General features: G+C 34.6%; 1 protein-coding gene across 2 annotated transcripts in view; it reads left to right on the forward strand.

Annotated features, from left to right (window-relative positions):
- The first annotated feature begins 2,564 nt into the window (after window positions 1–2,564).
- The window catches only part of DPMS3 (dolichol-phosphate mannosyltransferase-like protein), a 33,979-nt gene continuing 17,421 nt past the window's right edge, over window positions 2,565–19,122 (forward strand). Inside the window, exons 1-3 of one of the 2 annotated variants that reach the window (XM_089812842.1) lie at window positions 2,565–2,770; window positions 13,557–14,001; window positions 14,138–14,245. In XM_089812842.1, the coding sequence (XP_089668968.1) occupies window positions 13,900–14,001; window positions 14,138–14,245 (210 nt within the window). In that variant the 5' untranslated portion in view covers window positions 2,565–2,770; window positions 13,557–13,899. The remainder of the gene's footprint in view (window positions 2,771–13,556; window positions 14,002–14,137; window positions 14,246–19,122) is intronic. The other variant, XM_089812843.1, reaches the window with a different exon arrangement.

Below are 19,122 nucleotides of genomic sequence, written 5' to 3' on the forward strand. Positions count from 1 at the left end.
CAATGCTCAATTAGATTATGTAGATATTAGCTCTCCTCCCTTCAAGTTTTTTGATAAAAGTGACACAAAAGAAATCCTTCCTCCAATAAATCGTAAAAGTTATACATTTAAATCAAGTCTTTTGATTAAAGTGACACAAATGAAAGATGGAGACCATCAACATTACTTGATAGTCAAACTTAATCTAATTAGACCTTAGAGAAAACAAGAGCTTTGTAAGAGCTTGAGTCCCTGCCTTGTACAAGGGATAGAGGGTCGATGTGGTCGGTGGCAATTATAATTTAGTATTCACAATAAACAAAAAAATACTAAGTATTTTAAGATCATAGCAAATTCAATGATTTTTTTTTTGTAGTGTTGATATAGAACATATATTTTTGTTTAGGATTGTAATGATTTATTTTAACTATATCTAGTTTGATAGATGATTAAGAGAATATATCTAAAAATTCAAAGGAAACTACTTGACTAAATAAATGATTAAGAAAATAATAATAGTAGAATTATTTAGGTGTAATTGTGTTATACATAAGAGAAGATATTTTTTTAGAAGAATGAGTACTCTAGTGATTTATGAATACAAATTGTAAACTATCTAATAACATTATAATTAATACAACCATATAAAGTTAGAAATCATATTTACAAAGATGTTCTATTGCTACCTTTTAGTACATATTTTAGTTTATTAAATGTTCAAATAGAAAAGTGCACTATTTACTTTAAACATCATATATGCACATATAAAACCATTGTAATGCACATGCTAATAACTTTTATTATGATGCCTATATTAGATTAAGTTAAAAGTACATATTGAAATTGAATAATTCATTGAAGGATATTCACAAAAGAAAAAGTTGGACGAAGCATGTATAATAAAAAAATAGAAAAATAGAAAATGGCAATGATGAAGTAGTTAATCTTTGTAATACTTTTTTCCTTATTGTATTTTAAGATTTTATATTTATTTATAATAGATGTAATATTTATATTTAATATTGTTTACTAAAGTAATCTTTAAAATAATTTTAGGCAAGAGCTTACAACGCATTGGTAAATTGCGAGCCTCTCATTGGGAAGGTCTTGGGTTCAAATCTACTTGAGATTAACACATAATAATAATTAATCTAACAATAATAATAAAAATGAATGATAAATAATCTAGGCTTCGGCCTATTACCTATCAAAAAAAAATTCTTTAAAATAATTTTATTTAATTTGAAGTTTCTGAGATTGTTTTGTGGTGGACAATGAATGGAGATCTATCTACTTTCAAAACTACATTTTACTATTGACAAATACATGATTGAGTAAAGGAAGTATTAAGGAAATGACATTAGCTATCTGGGCTCTCGCACAACCTCCTTACGGGCCATAATTCTTCTATTATTCATTCATAACAAAACCAAATAAACATGAACAAACCCTCATAACACAAAGTCCCAAAACTATCTGCACACAGATAGAAAAATAGACGAATACATTTATATGTGAGGAAGATTCGACCTAGATGATAGTGGAATCATCCACAACATGGTCTGAATTGAATGCCTTCACATCTATAGGCATCAAGAAGTTGAAGTGTAGAAGTAACACCTTAAGGCAGGTGCAATTTCCCAATTCAACCAAAAAAATCCACTTAATCTATTGCCAAAAAGGTTGAGTTCCTCCAATAAATGTAGCTTACCAAACATAGGAGATAGAAGGCTAGATAGGTTTTGCTGAGCAGAACAATGATACAATGTTGCGAGATGTTGATGTTGAGGCGCACTTGACACCTTGCCACTTATAGAAATCGTATGAAGTAGAGACATTCGACCAGTCTGCCATTGGTTCATCTAGGCTACACGACTACAAATTTTGGAGGTTTGTTTCTTCTTTTGAAAAGGAACATACTAGAATTGTCGGAAGAAGCTTCTAGAATGAAGCTTGCACATTCTACATATTTAATTCACTATTTTTTCCAAAAAATAATTTTATCTTTGGAAAAATTATTGTTAGCCAATCAAAAAAGAGAAATTTGTGATTGAAAAATAATTTCAAAATAAAATACTATTTGAATATTAGAAGTTGACTAATTTTGATCATTAAAATTAATCATGACCCTCCACTCAAACATTAGTTCCCATACTAGGTAGGACTAATAAACCCTTGTAAATAACGCAATAAAATAGATAGATCCAAGGAGTTTTCAAAGCCGACAATTATAATTTTTTTTTGATGAATAGTCCTTTTCAATTAATAAAATTGCTAAGATTACAATTCACAAAAAAGGGCCGGGGGATATAGGATCACCCCGCGAATGAGTTCAATTGGTCGAAGCCGGAGCAAACAACATGGCCGCAACAGCAACTAAAAACTATTTATCAAAAAACATTAAAACAACCTCATGCTGCCAAGGCAATACCAACAGAAGGAGGAGGATCATCTTTATCAAGAAATCCCCACGCATCAGTGAAATTGTGAGGCGGACTAGGAACTCATTCATCATTATAATTTTTTTTAATAAAACACTCAATTAATTAAAAAGAAAATGGACATAATAAAAAGTAGCGCCATGGTGGTCAAGAAAACAACTTATGGGAAAAGAAAATTGAACTTCAATTCAAGACTCGGTTTATGTTTGATTACTGCTTTTGGTTCGGCTCCTTATAGAAAGATGTCTGCTTTTTTATAGGGTTTCGTATAATTGTTTCCCTAAGCTCTACCAATTTCCTCACATCGACTTCGTTCACAGCAGGGCACAATTAGCGTAGAATTTTAAAAGGTAAGTCACTGTGTATGGTTTCTATAAGATTGTTTTTAAAATCTGTACCAGACCGGATCGTTTTCTGTTGAATTTAATTTCATTCTGAAACAATTCTGTTCTAATCTGTTAAGTGAAGATATTAGATATGTGGTTGTATTTATTTCTGATTTCATATATAAAATTACTGTAATGCCTTGTGTTAGATCCCTATTTGATTCTTCGCGGAGAGATATTTGGAACTCTGAAACGAATTTTACACTTATGTTGTGGATAAATTTTTGTTTCCGTTGTCTCCCTTCTTCTTGAGATTATTTCTGTGCCCATTTTCCTGATAGAAATGCCATGCTAATATTGAATCAATACCATCTATGCTGATGCTGCGAATGCCCTCGTTGCCAGAGCTGCTCCACCTAGAGTAATTAGTTGAGATCAGACAATGTGCGTATGTTAAACTTATTACATTCTTCTTTACAAACGTTGTACATTGTACAATATTTTTTTCACAGTTTTGTCATTTTACTGGCTTTTGCACTATAAAGAGAATATGTTACAAGACAAGGAATTGGAGTGACACTAAATGACTAAAATGTTAAAAGATTATGTTTTGACGAACAGCTTGGTTTTTCAGATTGGTATATCATCTCACATGTTTGGTTACTTGGTCTGGACTCATTGATATGACTAGGCATCAACATATGTTTGATATTATTACATTTGATTCTGAAACCACGTGCCAGTGATATTATAACAAAAAATGAATGCCACTTTTGAGAGACCAACTTCCGACAGACAAATAGATCTACCATCTCTGCCTTTGAATCAGTTTGCAATGATTCAACATCCTTTTAGAAGCAATTCTATACATGATTGTGTCTGACAGGTTCCTCCTTAACTGGAGCTGTCTCCAACGATGTCCAACCATCCAAATTTGTTCTCCTAGTGTTTTTTTACATTGCAGGGCACACAAAGAGTCTCTTAGAACCTGCTTTTCATGCACCCTTAAAAAGTTTTAACTATTTTCCATGCAAAAAAATTAACATCATTGTTACTTGTTGGTGTCATATAATGCAGGTAGTGTTTATGAGCCTCAGCTTCTTCAGTCTTATCCTGACTAATGATCTGTAATAGAGAAGTAATCAACTTGATACCTTTTTCTTATAGGATTTTCACTTTCTATTCTTCTATGCTTTGGCATCTATGCAACCATGGATAATTAGTTCTTCAGCATGCATTCATTATTCAGATTTTAGAAAATATGAAAGTGGTGTCCTTGCTTGTTGTGCAGAGCATTAGTTGAATTAAAGAAAAAAGATTTATATTAGTCCATTTTCAATATCTTCAAATAGGCCACAAAAATCTTTCTATCTTTAAAAGAACACTTTGGAGGAGTAACCTTGCAAGTGCTAGGTAAATTAGTTTATCCAATCTTACATGTCTTTAGATGTGATGGTTTGTCCTCGAATTTCAAAGCATTTTGGTCCTTATCTCAGCAACCTGGATAAACACCATACTCTTAATAAATTCATTCATTCTAGTTTGCTATGTCTGCCAAATTGTTCTTTAACTGTGGAAATCTTCCAAGTCCGATGAGAATCATTAAGTCATTGCACTTATGGAACTCAGGAAGGCAATACCTTGAATAGAAGCTTTGTTTCCAATGGCTGTGAAATCCCATTGGTAGCTAGCATAAATTGCAAGCCATAGGGCCTAGGTAGTGTGCAAGAGGTCGTTCAAATTGCCAACCTTTGGTAGCCGTTGCAAACTGAAGTTAGGGGGCATTGATTGTTTGATGCTTTTAGATTTACATTTTAGGAATCACAATAAACCACAATATGATGATTGAGAAGATGATGTTTAATAATAGAACGAGTTTACCAATTTTACTTGTGTATATAATAGAATCCCATAACCTTGGAGTTCAAACTGTTGGACTTATCACCAACCTTCCCCTTTGGGATTTGTGACATGGCTTAATTGCCTTCTATGTTCTCTAAGTCTAGTGGTTGTATCAGACATTGACATGTCGATCTTTTGGTGCAATGACAACCCTAATAGCTTGTAGCAAGTGGTTTAGAGCTTGGTCACGGGTTTGAATCTCCTCGGGTAATGCTTGGGGGGGGGAGATTTTTGGACTTACCATCAACATTCCCCTTCGAGATTTGTGACATGGCTCAACCACCTCTTGTGTTCTATAAGTCTAGTGGTTGTATCGGACATTGACAGGTTGATCTTTTGGTGCAACGACAACCCTAGATTGTAACACAAACATTGTCAAACACCATAGCTCTGACAGATTTTGTTACTCTTACAAAGCTTTTTTACTCCACAAACTCCATGGTCATTAATCATGTAGTGGTAGCAGCCACCTTAATGCAAGGCTCAAAATCTCCCACGATTACTTTCTACAAAACCCTATTGGGATCTCACTTTATTAACTAGAAAATGCATGATTTGAAATTCAGATTACATGGGAGAGCTTTCAAAGCACCTAAGCCTCTGCTCTAGTACTTCAGCAGTAACACTGACTATTCAAAACGTTTCGTGGTTTTTTGTGTTGTGTTTGGGGTTACAAACTACTTGTAAGTGGTCTGAAGATTTGAATTCAGTATATATCCTTCGTAGTTAGAAAACCATATTTATGCTATTTATAACAAACTGCTCACTTGATAAGAGTTGAAATTAAAGCCACCTAATTTACAACTATATATGTTTGCTACTTAATAAATTAATTTAAAATGACTTTATAATTTAGTAAAGGGCCCATAGTTTCTCTTCACTAGTCATTGCATTCTCCTTACCTACACAAATAAATTGTTACATAAAAGGTTTTCGTGCGATAATAGATAACCCTTTAAATATCCTAAATACTTTTGTATGCAAACTTTTGTTGGATGTTTGTCATTGATGATTTTGTTGAAGGAGAATGTTGTACATAGGCTGCACCGGTTGTCATTGATGTCAACATATTTCTGTTTACTTATGCTGTTATTGCTCCAAAGATTCTGCGATTCTGTTCGTCATGCTTTGGTCTGTTGCTCCGCAGATACAGACATGGATTCATGGTTTGGATAGTATGTTCATGTGTGCTAGATGTTTATATATTCAAGTTTATACATGTTATGGATCTTTGGACAGAGAGTTACATGGTTTGGAAGCTTGACCTGTCAGTTGTTCTGTTCCTCTGGAACATAACAGTTTATCAGGGTATCTGCATTTCCTCAATTTGGATGTTTTTGTTCCTACAGGTTTGGGATAAAACTAAGCATTGTGTGTGATGTGTGAATTCCAGTTGGCATTAACTATTGTTATATCTTGGCTGACCTATGTAAGTGAAACATAGGAAGAAATTTAGTGAAAGTGTGCAAAGTATCTTTGGAAGCCAACTTAGTAGTTGAAGTGTGTTTGACCAACTTGAAGTATAATTAGATCAGCATATATATATTTGGTGTACTTCTTTGATGAGTACGGGTAGCGAATGGAATGCGTGGTGATATGTGATTGAATCAGATGCAAATTACAGAGAGGTAATGAATTGTGCAAAGTTTGGCTACTGAGCCTCAAAGTAACTGAATTCATGCATATGTTAGATGCAATTACAATTGTAACTGTTTATATTTGTCTTCTTATTCTCTTTTGGGCAATGAGCCTTCATCTTTTGGGTAAACAGCCCTTTGACAGTGAGCACTTTTTAAATATATTATAGTTAGTTATATTATATCGAAAGTTAACCCTCTCCGAGGTTTCTCCCTTAACAGGGTTTTCAGGATAAAATCTGACATCCTCTTGTGCATGTGCTTTAAGAAGAATCTGCAAAGTGTTAAGTGAATTGATTTTAAAGTTCTTAAGGGAATACTGACTCCCACCCCCTCCTCATTATTCCGACTATTCAACACCTAATAAAATTTAGAGAAAATAAATTGTTTAGTAGTGAGATTGCTCAAGAAGTGAAATTTCAGCCCTAGCTAGCTGTGGGGTGTAAAGAGTTTTTAAAATTGGTTAATTTGTTTAATCTGTATGCAAAATACAAGTGCAGTGGTTAACCTGCACATAAAATTGTTGCATGTGCTTTCCATGGGACAACAAATCTTAAATCATTTTTTTCAGTAGATCTTGATATGCAGGTTGGATAGAATGTTTTTCTAGAATTTAAATACTTTATTTAATATTTTTTAATACTCATCTTTGTACATTTATAACTTAATTCAGAGGCTTATGTTATCTTTGAAGGCCAGTAACTATGGGCATGTATAAGGAAAGTAACACGTTATAAGGTTTAATTACTAGGAGGAAGTAGGAACCATAATAGATTATATTTGGAATTAAAATAGAAGATTGAGCTTGCTAATCTTGATTTGAAGTGATTATAAGTGTTACTGGTTATTTGAAAGCTCATACCGCTTCTCCCCATGCACCAAAATTAAGATAATTCCAATGGCATGCTTGAAGGAGATTTAGTTTGCAGTACATCAATGGCCTCTAAGTTGTTGAGATGTGTAATATGCACCCTTGTTTGGTTAAATGTGTTTTCTGATTGGATATGTTTATAGAGTAAGGGAGATATGCAAAATATGTGTTTGACAATAGTTATATTTGCAGCAATGAAATAATGGAGAAAACCACAGCATTTGGGACACTGCACATGTCCTCTGTCTGAAATCCTAGTTGCAGAAACCAAAAAGCCCTTGTGACCGAAATCCTAACAGCAGTGACTGGATTATAAACAGTAATATAAGTATCTTTGAAACAACAATTACTAATTTGATAGGTATAGCAGCAATTTAAGGCCGGCCTTCCTTATTTAGTCACCTGTTTGAGGAAATTAAAATAAAGAAAAATAAATCATAATTAAGGATGATCTCATACCATAAACATAGCAATTGAAATATTACTGGGTCGACCCTCTTCAAGGAGTTGCCTCTCTTGACAAAGACATAAAGGGGTGTAAATAAGACTTGTGGAAGGAGGAAAGGGATAATGGCAGACAGAAAAGCAGATCTTACATAGGAATCTCGCTCATGCAGCCAGGTTGGGGCATCAAATCCAGTAGAGTTGTTACACAGCGATCCCCGCTCAATATAAATCATCAGCAGTTGTGTAGTATCAAGGAAATTAATTTAAGGGAATAATTAAATCAGATCTATTAGCACACATAAGACAGACTTATGAACTGTATATTTGACAGACTTATGAGCATATATATAGAGAAAAAAAACAGACTTATGAGCAGATATATTTGACAGACTTAGGAGTATACATGTATGACAGACTTATGGGAAGATAGATATGACAGACTTATGAGCAGAATTTATGGACTGTGGCAGTAATCAAGTCGGAGTTAGATCTATACAATTGTCAATATCATATGGAGTGGTGAGGCCTCACTAGGTACACCGCATCATGGGATCGGTTAAGGATTCATGAGGCCAAAGAGGACAGCATTCCATGCTTTGGGCCTAGGGTCAAGTTAAAGGGCAGCCTATTGCAATCTTCCCTCCGAGGCTATATGGGCTTGTAATGTCCCCCTTTGGGATCACCTTATACTTTGTCTCAGACTCACAAATGCAAATGAAATGAGGAACATAATATAGTTAGAGATACAACCCTAACCTAGGAATAAGATATGCCTGTCTTGGAACCTGTAACATAATCCATTTTCAGGGTTAAGAGAGAATTATGCTTATAGCACATATCTAATGGGCTCAACCATAATGAGGGTTGAGATAGGAAAGACATGATGAGGTACTTTAATTATTGCCAGCCACGGAGCCAAGATCAGAAACTCTGTCCTCCTTGGATTCAAGTGGTCATAATCATGCTCATGAGGTGGCGTACCTAGTGGAGATTGTACACTGTTTCCATCCATCATTCTATCTGCCTCTCCTTTTATGATTGGGGATACTGTTATAGGAGGGACATGATGAGGTGCTCTAATTAATAAATTATCCCTGGCCCTAGGCTGTCATATATATCTGCTCCTAAGTCTTTCAAATATATCTGCTCCTAAGTCCGTCAAATATATCTGCTCATAAGTCTGTGCAGATTATTCCCTTAGATTGATTTCCTTGATACTATGCAACTGCTGATGATTTATAAATAATTTTCAGATATTTTTGAGTGGGAATTGCTGTGAAACAACTCTGCTTGATTGAATGCCTCTTCTTGACTACATGAATGAGATCACTATGTAAGATCTGCATTTTTTTGTCTGCCTATATCTCTTTTCTTCTTCTTCCACAAGTCTCATCAATACTCCTCGAAGGGGGTTGGCCCAAGAATATACCAACCACTATGTTTGTGGTACAAGGTCGGTCTTAATTATGATTTATTTTTCTATATTTTAATTTCCTCAAAAAGGCAACTAAATAAGGAAGGTTGGCCTTAAATATCCCCTTAAATTTGTTGATGTTTTGTAGCTTCTCTCGGATAAAGTGTAGCAATGAGATTGTGATTATGTTAATGAACAGACATGTCCCCTTCTTTACTCATTCTCATATTAAGAGGATGCTGCATTTGAAGAACACATACCAAGAAAAATGGCAGTGCTATTACATTTGCTGCAATCCTCAGAAAAACATGGTATCAGAGTCAATTGCAAATGATAATTGGCAGTAGCTATTATTTTGAAGGCAAATAATCCTTTCATTATCTGCATAAACCTTACCCAAAAAAATTAAAACTAATATTCTTGTCCCATGGATGAGTCAATTGTCAAAGTCGATTATTATCTATTCCTATACCCAGCCTTAATCAGTCTCAACACACAAGAAAATTGCAGACCCAATACCATGGATAAATCGGGATTGAACAATAAACTTGTAATATGTATAGTGAGATGGTTGTGATGGGTGTCCACAGAAGATTTGACAAGAGAGAAGCTGTTTTGCCATCCCTGAACTGCCTTACTTCTACATCGTTCATTCCTCTCGCAGTTGCAACATTGCTAGAGGACTTTTGTCTATTTTGTAGGAAAACAAGTGCTCCTCTCTTCCTCAAATCAAACTCGATCACTCGCATTGAGATGGCTGTGCTGGTGCTCTTCATAATGGCAAATATTATGTTTTCCTCCTTGGGAAGGCATACAAATGTACGATCCTCATGCAAGAGTATGGGAAAGAGTAAATAACAGAGAACCTGCTGATATTTGTGTATGTGTTTGGATTGTTATATTAAATACATAAACAAGTATCATTTAACTGCGAAAGATTTTGATGTCGTCAACTATTCATTTAATAAGGTCAGGCGACATTATATAGATTTAGGTCACTGCGTCTCCATGGTAAATAGGAAGGAAGTATTAAAATGGACAAATTAAGATATTCTTTTGACGACAGACTTTGGACAAAGCTTAATGCTGAAAAGAGCAAAGCGATCAAAGCAGATGTACCTCGATTGGTCTAAAGGATGCTTCTTTATACACATGGCACGAGGCACATTATTCATTACGAACACAACCAACCACATTTCCTCTCCTTGCGAATGCGGACACCATTTCATTCTAACCGCCTTTTGTTGTTTAAACATATATGATTACTCTTTAATAAGTGATGATGTACGCGTTTACTTTTGCACTCACCTTATTGATGCTTCTTACTTAGGTGTGGGCAAGCAGGTTTAAAGTGACACACATCACCGTTGACCAAAAGGACAAACAATTGAAAATAAAGAATGGTAAGTTTGTATAGTACGATGGTAACTGATCTGAACCAATCCATCATATGTTGAAAGGTTACCCACGTGAATGGTGGGAGGAGATTAATGGAATGCCATGTAAGACATATTAGTGGGCCCATGCTTAAGGAATCTAATTGAAACCAAGGGAAGCATTAGAGTCAAATTGCCGAGGGTGCATTCAATCTTTGAGATAATGTAAGGTACAGACCCCTTACCTTTACTATGCAATAACAATTAGAATATGTTATCATATGTTCTATATATCAAAGAGTTATGTGATTGAAACATGTTAGAGGGTAATAATATGATATGAGGAAATCATATATATAATTAGAGCATGTCGAATTTTCATTTTATAAATATGAAATTATTTTCTCACAATCGTAGATAATTGAATATATATATATGACTTTATACAATTGAGTATTATAATGTGAAATATATTAATGTTATTTGTTAATAATGGGGCTTGAGTTAAAATACTAACATTCTTATTTGTACTATAAATATTGCTTGCCTTGATCTTTTTCTTCCGAGAATGTTCTTGCAAGAAAAGGGAGACTGATATCAGATTTAGAGGGAGTCTGACACTTGTTCAAAGGCAACTTTGGATGAGGAGTCACGAGGACTGCGATTCATGAATATACTTCATGACTATTTGGGCCTAATCCTTGTGTACATCTTGAGGAAGTGACAACTTCCAAATGATTATCACTTGTATATGTAAAAGTTATTGGAATGTGACGGTCTTTCAATATCTTGACCTTCTATTGTGATAAACATTTTATGATGTCTGAAAATAGATTGTAGCTTGCATGGTGGATTAAGTTCCTTAAACAGACCATGGCCATCTATTATGATGGACATCTTATGATGTCTAGGTAGATCATGATAGATGATATCTTGCATGGTGGATTAAGTTCCTTAAATAGACCATGGCCTTCTATTGTGATGGACATCTTATGATGTCTAAGAAGATCACAATGGAAGATTATTTGCATGGTGGATTAAGTTCCTTAAACAGACCATGGCTGTTCATGTGGTAAGCATTATGAGAATGCATGTGCACGTACCTTATGAACATTTGAGTACATGGTGAATGTTATGCAAATTGACATTCAAGAGGCCATTACCCTTAATATCATTACTCAGAGTATTTGGTGAGTATCATATGTCGATATTCTGAAGGTCAATACTCATGATTTCAAATATGATATCAAAATGTTGAAAATCTTTTGATCTATATTACAATTGAGGTAATATATAGTCATGTGTTTATCCTGCCTGGCTAAGAGGAAGTGTTGATGTTTTGAAGCTTCTCTCGGATAAACTGTAGGAAATATATATATTTAGTATACATGAGATGTATATATATAAATAACTATAAGATTGTGATTATGCTAATTACCAGACCTATTCTTTACTCACTCTCATATAAATATAAGAGGATGCTGCATTTGAAAAACACATACCAAGAAAAATGGTAGTGCTATTACATTTGCTGTGATCCTCAGAAAAACAACAAAATTGCTGCTATATTTACCCCAATAGTAATTGTTGTTCCAAAGATAATTTTATCATTGTTTATAATCGAGTCGCTGCTGTTAGAATTTCAGTCACTAGGGTTTTTGGTTGCGATAACTAGGGCTTGAGACAGGGATGGATCAGTGACAAGGATGGTACAGTCAGCCAAGGAAAATACAAATAGAAAATCCTTTCAATATCTCCCTTCAATCGACCCCCTCTAGTCTGATATGCAATAATCTCTCATAACATTGAATCTGAAACTCCAAAGAAGCTCCATTGTGATTCGTGTATGAAACCACCAAGAAATCCTACAAATTGGGTCTCTTATCAACGTGGAAGGTGCTCCTTGCAAGAATTTTGGCCCTCACAAGGCTACGAGATGAACAAGTTCAACGAGCAAAGTAGATTTCCAAAATATCAAAACCAAGTATGAGAAATGAGCTCTTCAAACTTACTTTTAAGTTTTGATTTAATTTTAAAATCACTTATGCCAGCAAAGAAGTTTTCCAAATATCAAAATCAAGTATGAGAAATGAGCTCTTTTAACTTACTTTTATATCTTCCTTGAAAATCTGCATAAACTCCTTTGCCTTTTTTATTTTATTTTAAATCACTTGTGCTGCGAAGTGCTATCCAACCTAAAAAAGGCAATATTGGGCATCTATGTAGTCTCTTATTAAATATATTAACTAATGATACAGTAAAATCATTAGTGTAATTTTACAATATAATAACCTTGTTATTTTAATTTACAATCACTGGACTATAGAAATATCGGAATATCATCATTAATTGCATCCACTGACAATAATAAAAATAGCAATATTGACAATTGGTTAAGTCAGTGCCCTAAACCGACTAATTAGAAATCTTAAGCATGGGAAGACCATCAAAATCCATTCCAAAAAAAGGCATTATTTGGGAAAATCACCTGAGTTTAAAGAAACACCTGTCTTTGCTGGGACAGGCTACAGTTATGAGCTCCCTAACACAACATATTAGCCTAGGGGACCAGCTGAATAGGCTAATAGCTAGTTAGGCTCTTCATACCTGCTATCCCCCTCCAATATTGGTGCAGGTTCTTATGACAGCACCTGTATGTTCTTAGGAAGGGTACATTACTAGATGGCTATGTTTTTTCTTGTAACATTTAGGAACTTTCAGTATGGATTTTAGTTCAACAAAAATTTAGGATGTTTGTACAACTTAGTGTAGTGAGGTGACATAATCTAATCAAATGATTTTGAGATGCTATTTGATCATTATGTGCCAAGTTCAGCAGAATTGGTGAGCAATTAAAGGGCCTTTGTAAAGGCTATTTTATTATTTTTAATATGAGACCTTGTTGAACTATTTTTTTGGTAGATTTGTTGGCTTTATTTTGGCATGTTACTAGTCAAAAATATGATGTAAATCTAAACAGTTGTTGATTGGAATGACTTGTCAAAATACTAATGGGCATTGTCATATTTTCTAGATATACGTATATGCTGTCATTACCTCGTATTTTATGCATTTCATTACAAAAAGACACTGAATAATCTTTTGTAGTTTTTAAGTTTATAGGATTCCAATTATTTTGTACTTTTATGTGCTTATTTTTCAGGTGCAACAGAATACTTTGTCCTGTAGAAAATCCCGAACAGATTAGGGATGAGGATAATAATGGTTGTGTGTTGGCAGAAGATGATCATGACATCCCCTTGATATTCCTATTGGCACTTCCCTTGCACCCCCTGAAGTTGCAACTGCCAGTTTTAATTTGACACACAAATAGACTTTCAGGGGGCAGATTACCAAATTGCCTTCCAGTTGTAGTAGGGTGTGGATCAGAGGTAGAACCATCTTTTGAGCTCTATTGTTCATTCACTTTCAATGTAAAAGGAAATTGAGATATTTCAAGGTCAACCAAAATCGAAATCCCAGTAAGTAATTAAAAGTACATAGAAATGAGACATATTCTCAAAATCATCGGATTTTTAGTAGCTCTTCTATCTGTTTGGATTGCTTTGCTGCGCTCATCTATTATTGCACCAGAAAATGCTCTTTTGGTAAGCTCTTCTAATTTATCTCTTTTGCATCTTAACTACAGTTGTTATAATATTGGCTCTGGGAGACTAATTTTTTTTATTTGCATTATTTCTAACTGCATGAATTGGTTTTTTTTTCTTTTTGATCTTTTTCCAGTTGCCAGTTTATTTTATTGTAGCATTGGGTTGCTATGGATTATCAATGGTAGGTATTGGGCTCATGGTGTTTCCCACATGTCCAAATGAGGCACTTCTATTGCAACAGGTAAAGTTCTTCTCATCTTTTATTTGGTAATTTTGCATGCTTTTTGGTTTCTCAGAAATGGTGTATTGATTGTGCTGTCAAACAGACAAATGGTGGGTTATTGATAATTCTAAACTGTACTGGTTCTGTTTGAGTTTGTGAGAAGAAAATGATATATTAGGATTCTTTAAGATACACGACTTTTCAATAAGGTTTTGTTAATATACATAGACATTAGCTTGTAGGTTTATTTTGTTTATCATTAAATCGAACACTGATAAGTAGATAGAGGAGAACAATTAGAAAAATCCTTTGAATGCTGTTTAGGGCTTTAGAGAAATCGTTTCCCATAATTTTTTTCAAAACAATTCAGTCAAGGAATCTAAGCCCAACTGTAGATTCCCACAAAATATTCAGCATCTTTCCCACTTCAGCTTCAAGAAGTAGCAATTATCCCCAAAATCTCTCAATTTGAAAAATTGAGAGAGATTTCTGTTGAAAATTCATTTACCAAACATGTGATATGTGATATCAGGGTCAAGAGATAGGAAGGAGCTATACACAATAGAATTATTGATATGATCTCTTGTAGTTCATAAGATGGTGGCAATTCTCGCATGATGTTCATGGATAAATCAATTCTGGTCAATCATCCTTAATAAGTTTAATGAGATTGAGGTCTTCAACAGAGATGTAAATAATGTGATTTAGGTCAACATTGTTAGTTTTCTTATTCCATTGTTGGCCAGTTGCTGCACTCTTTTTGACTTCGAATAATGAGTAAAGGAGGGCTTGTGAAGCAATGAAAATAGTCCACAATATTTCAAACTATTCCATCATTTCTAAAGGTAGCATCTTCTTTTGATTGCTTCTATAATCAATGTAGGGTCCTCCTCAATGACAGCATGAGGTCAATTATGATCACAGGCTATTTGTGAACTAGTAAGAAGTGCTCTTGCCACCACTGTATGGTTGGGATGCAACCTTAGATCAATTAAGAAGTTAATTAAAATATTGACTTAAAATTTGCCTTGATTTTCTTTAAAATTACTGCTGGACTTAGTTGGAGCCAGGTTGCCTTTATGTTGCCCCGTTGAAATTGAGATTGTTTCTTTTTTATGCTTGAGGGGACGATTTGACCATAGAGGCCTTTACAATTTTATAATTCAAACTCTTATTAGTGATGCCTATGCAAGCATCTGTCCATCTTTGAAGATTCACCATCTTAGCAGGGAAGAATACTATATTCTCTGTAGGAACGGATTCAACAGCTGACAGCTTGAAGCTGTAGTGCAAGTCATTTTTTTTAGTACACATGGAAGAATCTTGTTGGAAGATTCTTCCATTTATATCCTGCTATATATGCAAGGGTTGATGTTTCTAGACCTGCATGGGGAGCTCTAAGATACCTATACCTCAAGCTGAGCCAAGCCTTGATACCATTGAGTACACTCAATTTAGGCCGACTTGAAGGCAATAGTCTCAGTTTAAAAACTACTAATGTGAAATTCAAGGTTAAGACATTGTTGGATGTAACCCACTTAGGTTGACATGGAAATGGAGCTCCTTCCAAATAGTGTCTGCACAATGATGCAATCAGGAGAAGAGGGTCCAATGAAGGATTTCCAACTCTGCTGCTAATTGGACAGACTCAAAATGCACTCGTTAGAAAAGAAAAATAACATTTCTAAATTCTTTATTCATAGTGACAACAGCAACCCACTTAGGTTCAAGTGGAAACGGAGCTCCTTCCAAATAATGTCTGCACAATGATGCAATCAGGAGAAAAGGATCTAATGAAGTATTTCCAACTATGCAGCTAATTGCACAAACTCAAATTGCAATCAATAGAACAACAAAATGGCAACGTGTTCTTCATTTGTTCATAGTCACAAAAGCATTACAATCTAGGACAATGGGCTTCAACATGGTAGGTCTCAGCTGTTTGATTACAAATCGGCAAAATATAGACTTTGATAGATATTACAATGCAGTATTACTGAAGGCTTTCCTCTACTTTCATCTTTGACTGCCAATGACCTTCAAGAATGTTTATATCAACTGCTAGCCTTAAGTGCAACCTTAATCAGCCACAAGGTGGCACAAAGCTCAATGCGGAATGAGGCATATAGTTGGCAAATTGTCTAAGTGAATCTTTTGGAATGAAGTGGTGACAAAGAATCAATGTGTTGTGGTGCAGTTCACATTGTAAGCTCTTCTTGGCCCAGTGTACTTGGGAATGAGTTTCTTTGTTGTTGCATGCTTCAGGAAGTTGTTTCAAGCAATGACATTGAAACTGGGTATTGGTGGATTACATTCCAAACTGCGAGGTGACATGTTTAGTTGTGGATAAATGTGGTAGGATCTACAGTGGGTGGGAATTACTTTAATGTGAATAAAAATTTGTAAACAAGCAAATGAAGTGAAGAAAATATTTCTGGATTGTTGGTGTTTTAAAACTATTGAATCAACAAAATGCTCAATACCAAAATGATATCACTCACACAATCTAAGGATTAGCCAATTCTTATTAACAATTATATGTGCAAACCATTTGGACCCAACTTCAACAAAACCAAGGGTGGTTTTCTACTCTTTAGGCTCTGCAAAACCAGGGTGGGCATACCCAGGGATGATTCAAGACTGGGAAACACTGTATGAGAATTATTTTAGTTTCATTTTGATTCTCATCTCAAATCCTCAAATACATGCATAATTCTTGACAATTTGATAAACACATCCCATATAACAGATCTGGCCAAAATTCTTCTATAGATCTGCACGTGTTCTCAGCAATAGTGGCTAACTGAAGCTAAAACATTCCATGCAAACAAGTACCAGCCAACTTTGAAGATCTTCAGGAAATAAAAGTAAAATTGATTATAATTCTGCATTTGAAAACCATTTATGACATATTTCTCTTCCAGCTGAATCAATTTGACCAGTGCCTAATCCATTAGGGTTCAGAGTCTACTACAAATCCATAGATCTAATTTGTTGCCTTACAACAAATATTATCAGCAATTCTTATTAGAATTCATCATTCAAAAAATCCTTTCTACTACTGTAGCAACCTTATCAAATTCATCAAAGCTTTTACTTAATCCATTGAACTAATAGCAGTGGTGAACAGATATACAACCTAAATGGATTGCATTCAATTGCACAAGCTTTTACTCATACAATATCAAGATAACTAAGTAACTAAAAGGAGACAAAATTCAGAAAGAACTAATATGGGGACAGCTCATAATTTGTATTCATTTTCTTTGAAAATTGTATACATTTGCAGTAACTCAGAATGACCTTAGGAAGAAAAATAGAGATCATTCTATATTAATGAATTCTCAGGAACTAACAGAGATAATACATCATAAAACTTGCTCTTAACATTGGACCGAAAACAAACTAAGTATATCACTTAAGCATTAGAAAATCGGACCATTCTCTAGCCCTGGAATCTCACTTATATAGTGTGAGATGCAACAAGCTTCAGGCTAAGAGTAATTGACAGGTGTCCTTTACAAGAGATATTTACATACACCTATCACAAAATGACAAAATGTGAGTAACAGAAAGACTTATACATCAAACATTCCTTTTGTGGGCCCCTTTCTGTTACATCCCTTGGAATCGGCAAAGTGCAATGATTTGATGTTTCTATCAATCTGATTCCTCGGAATAAGTGACCATGAGGCTTGAAAGTGATGTGTCCTCTTCAGTTACCTGCAAGTTTACTTTAACTTGTGGATTTTCTCTGTCTTCATCATCAACTGTTAAAGTAACAGTTACACTTGCATCATCTTCTGCCTCGTCATCTTCTAACATCTGCTCTATGGACATGAATTTATCTTTCCACTCATTATAAGCAGTGTCATCTGGCTAATCAAAATTTAGAACCTCCTTTTGTATAGTTATTAAAGAATTTGCAACTGCCTCTATATCAACAAGGTTTTTCTTGACATCTTTATAAAATAATTGTACTTTTACCACCTCCTCATTTGTCCGAGCCCTTAGCAAATGACTAGTTTCATTAATGACTTTATTCATCCTTTCACAAAAGATCTCATCCAGCTCTTTCTTCCATTCTTCCTTTTCCTTCACTTTATCAATGGTCTTTAAAGCACAAGGAAATAAATCAAACTTCTCTGCAATATACTTGGAAAAACGAATAATTAATCTTTTTTGAAAAGAATCTTGTTTGTCATCAAAACCTTGCAATTTATTTAGCAAATCAAAGATCCGTTCTATTTGATGACATGGTATTTGGATGACAGATATACACATAGTAGTGATATCTTTATTCCTTTCTGTCCATTTCTGCATAAGGGGTCTGAAACTACCCTCATTTCTCTCTAATTCATCCTTAATAGCTGCAATCTTTGTCAATAAGTCAAAAAATGATGGCCACTCAATCTTATCTACTAAATACATTATACCCTGCCTTATTTTCTCCTCAAACTGATTATTTAGTTCTACATGCAATGCATACAACTTATTCTTTTCTTCTTCAAAATCCTCTGCAGTATAAAATTGTGGCCTTTCAGGGGTATCTGGTACCTCAACAATTCGAGTGGACTTGAAAGGTTCAATAGGTGGCCTGGGGGGGTATACAATCCTAGGTCTGCTAGATTCTTCGACTTTTCTTTTCCCCAGTTGTTTCTCCATTTGAGATACTTTGTTTTCTAATGATTGTATTTGCATACCCCTCTCCTCATATGCTTTCAATACTTCTTCAAACCTAGCATTTAGTTGAGCAAATCTATCATCTTCCTAGCCAGACACCACACTGCCAAATTTTAGCATTTCTAAGGCCATTCCAATTATCTGCTTAGTGCCTACCTCACCAGCCCTGAAAACTGTCAATGCACCAGTATGTTGTGCAGTAGAGATTTCCT

The sequence above is a fragment of the Cupressus sempervirens genome, chromosome 2, assembly GCF_028749045.1.
Source record: "Cupressus sempervirens isolate cs-2001-9-10 chromosome 2, ASM2874904v1, whole genome shotgun sequence".
In the NCBI taxonomy this organism is placed as follows: Eukaryota; Viridiplantae; Streptophyta; class Pinopsida; order Cupressales; family Cupressaceae; genus Cupressus; species Cupressus sempervirens.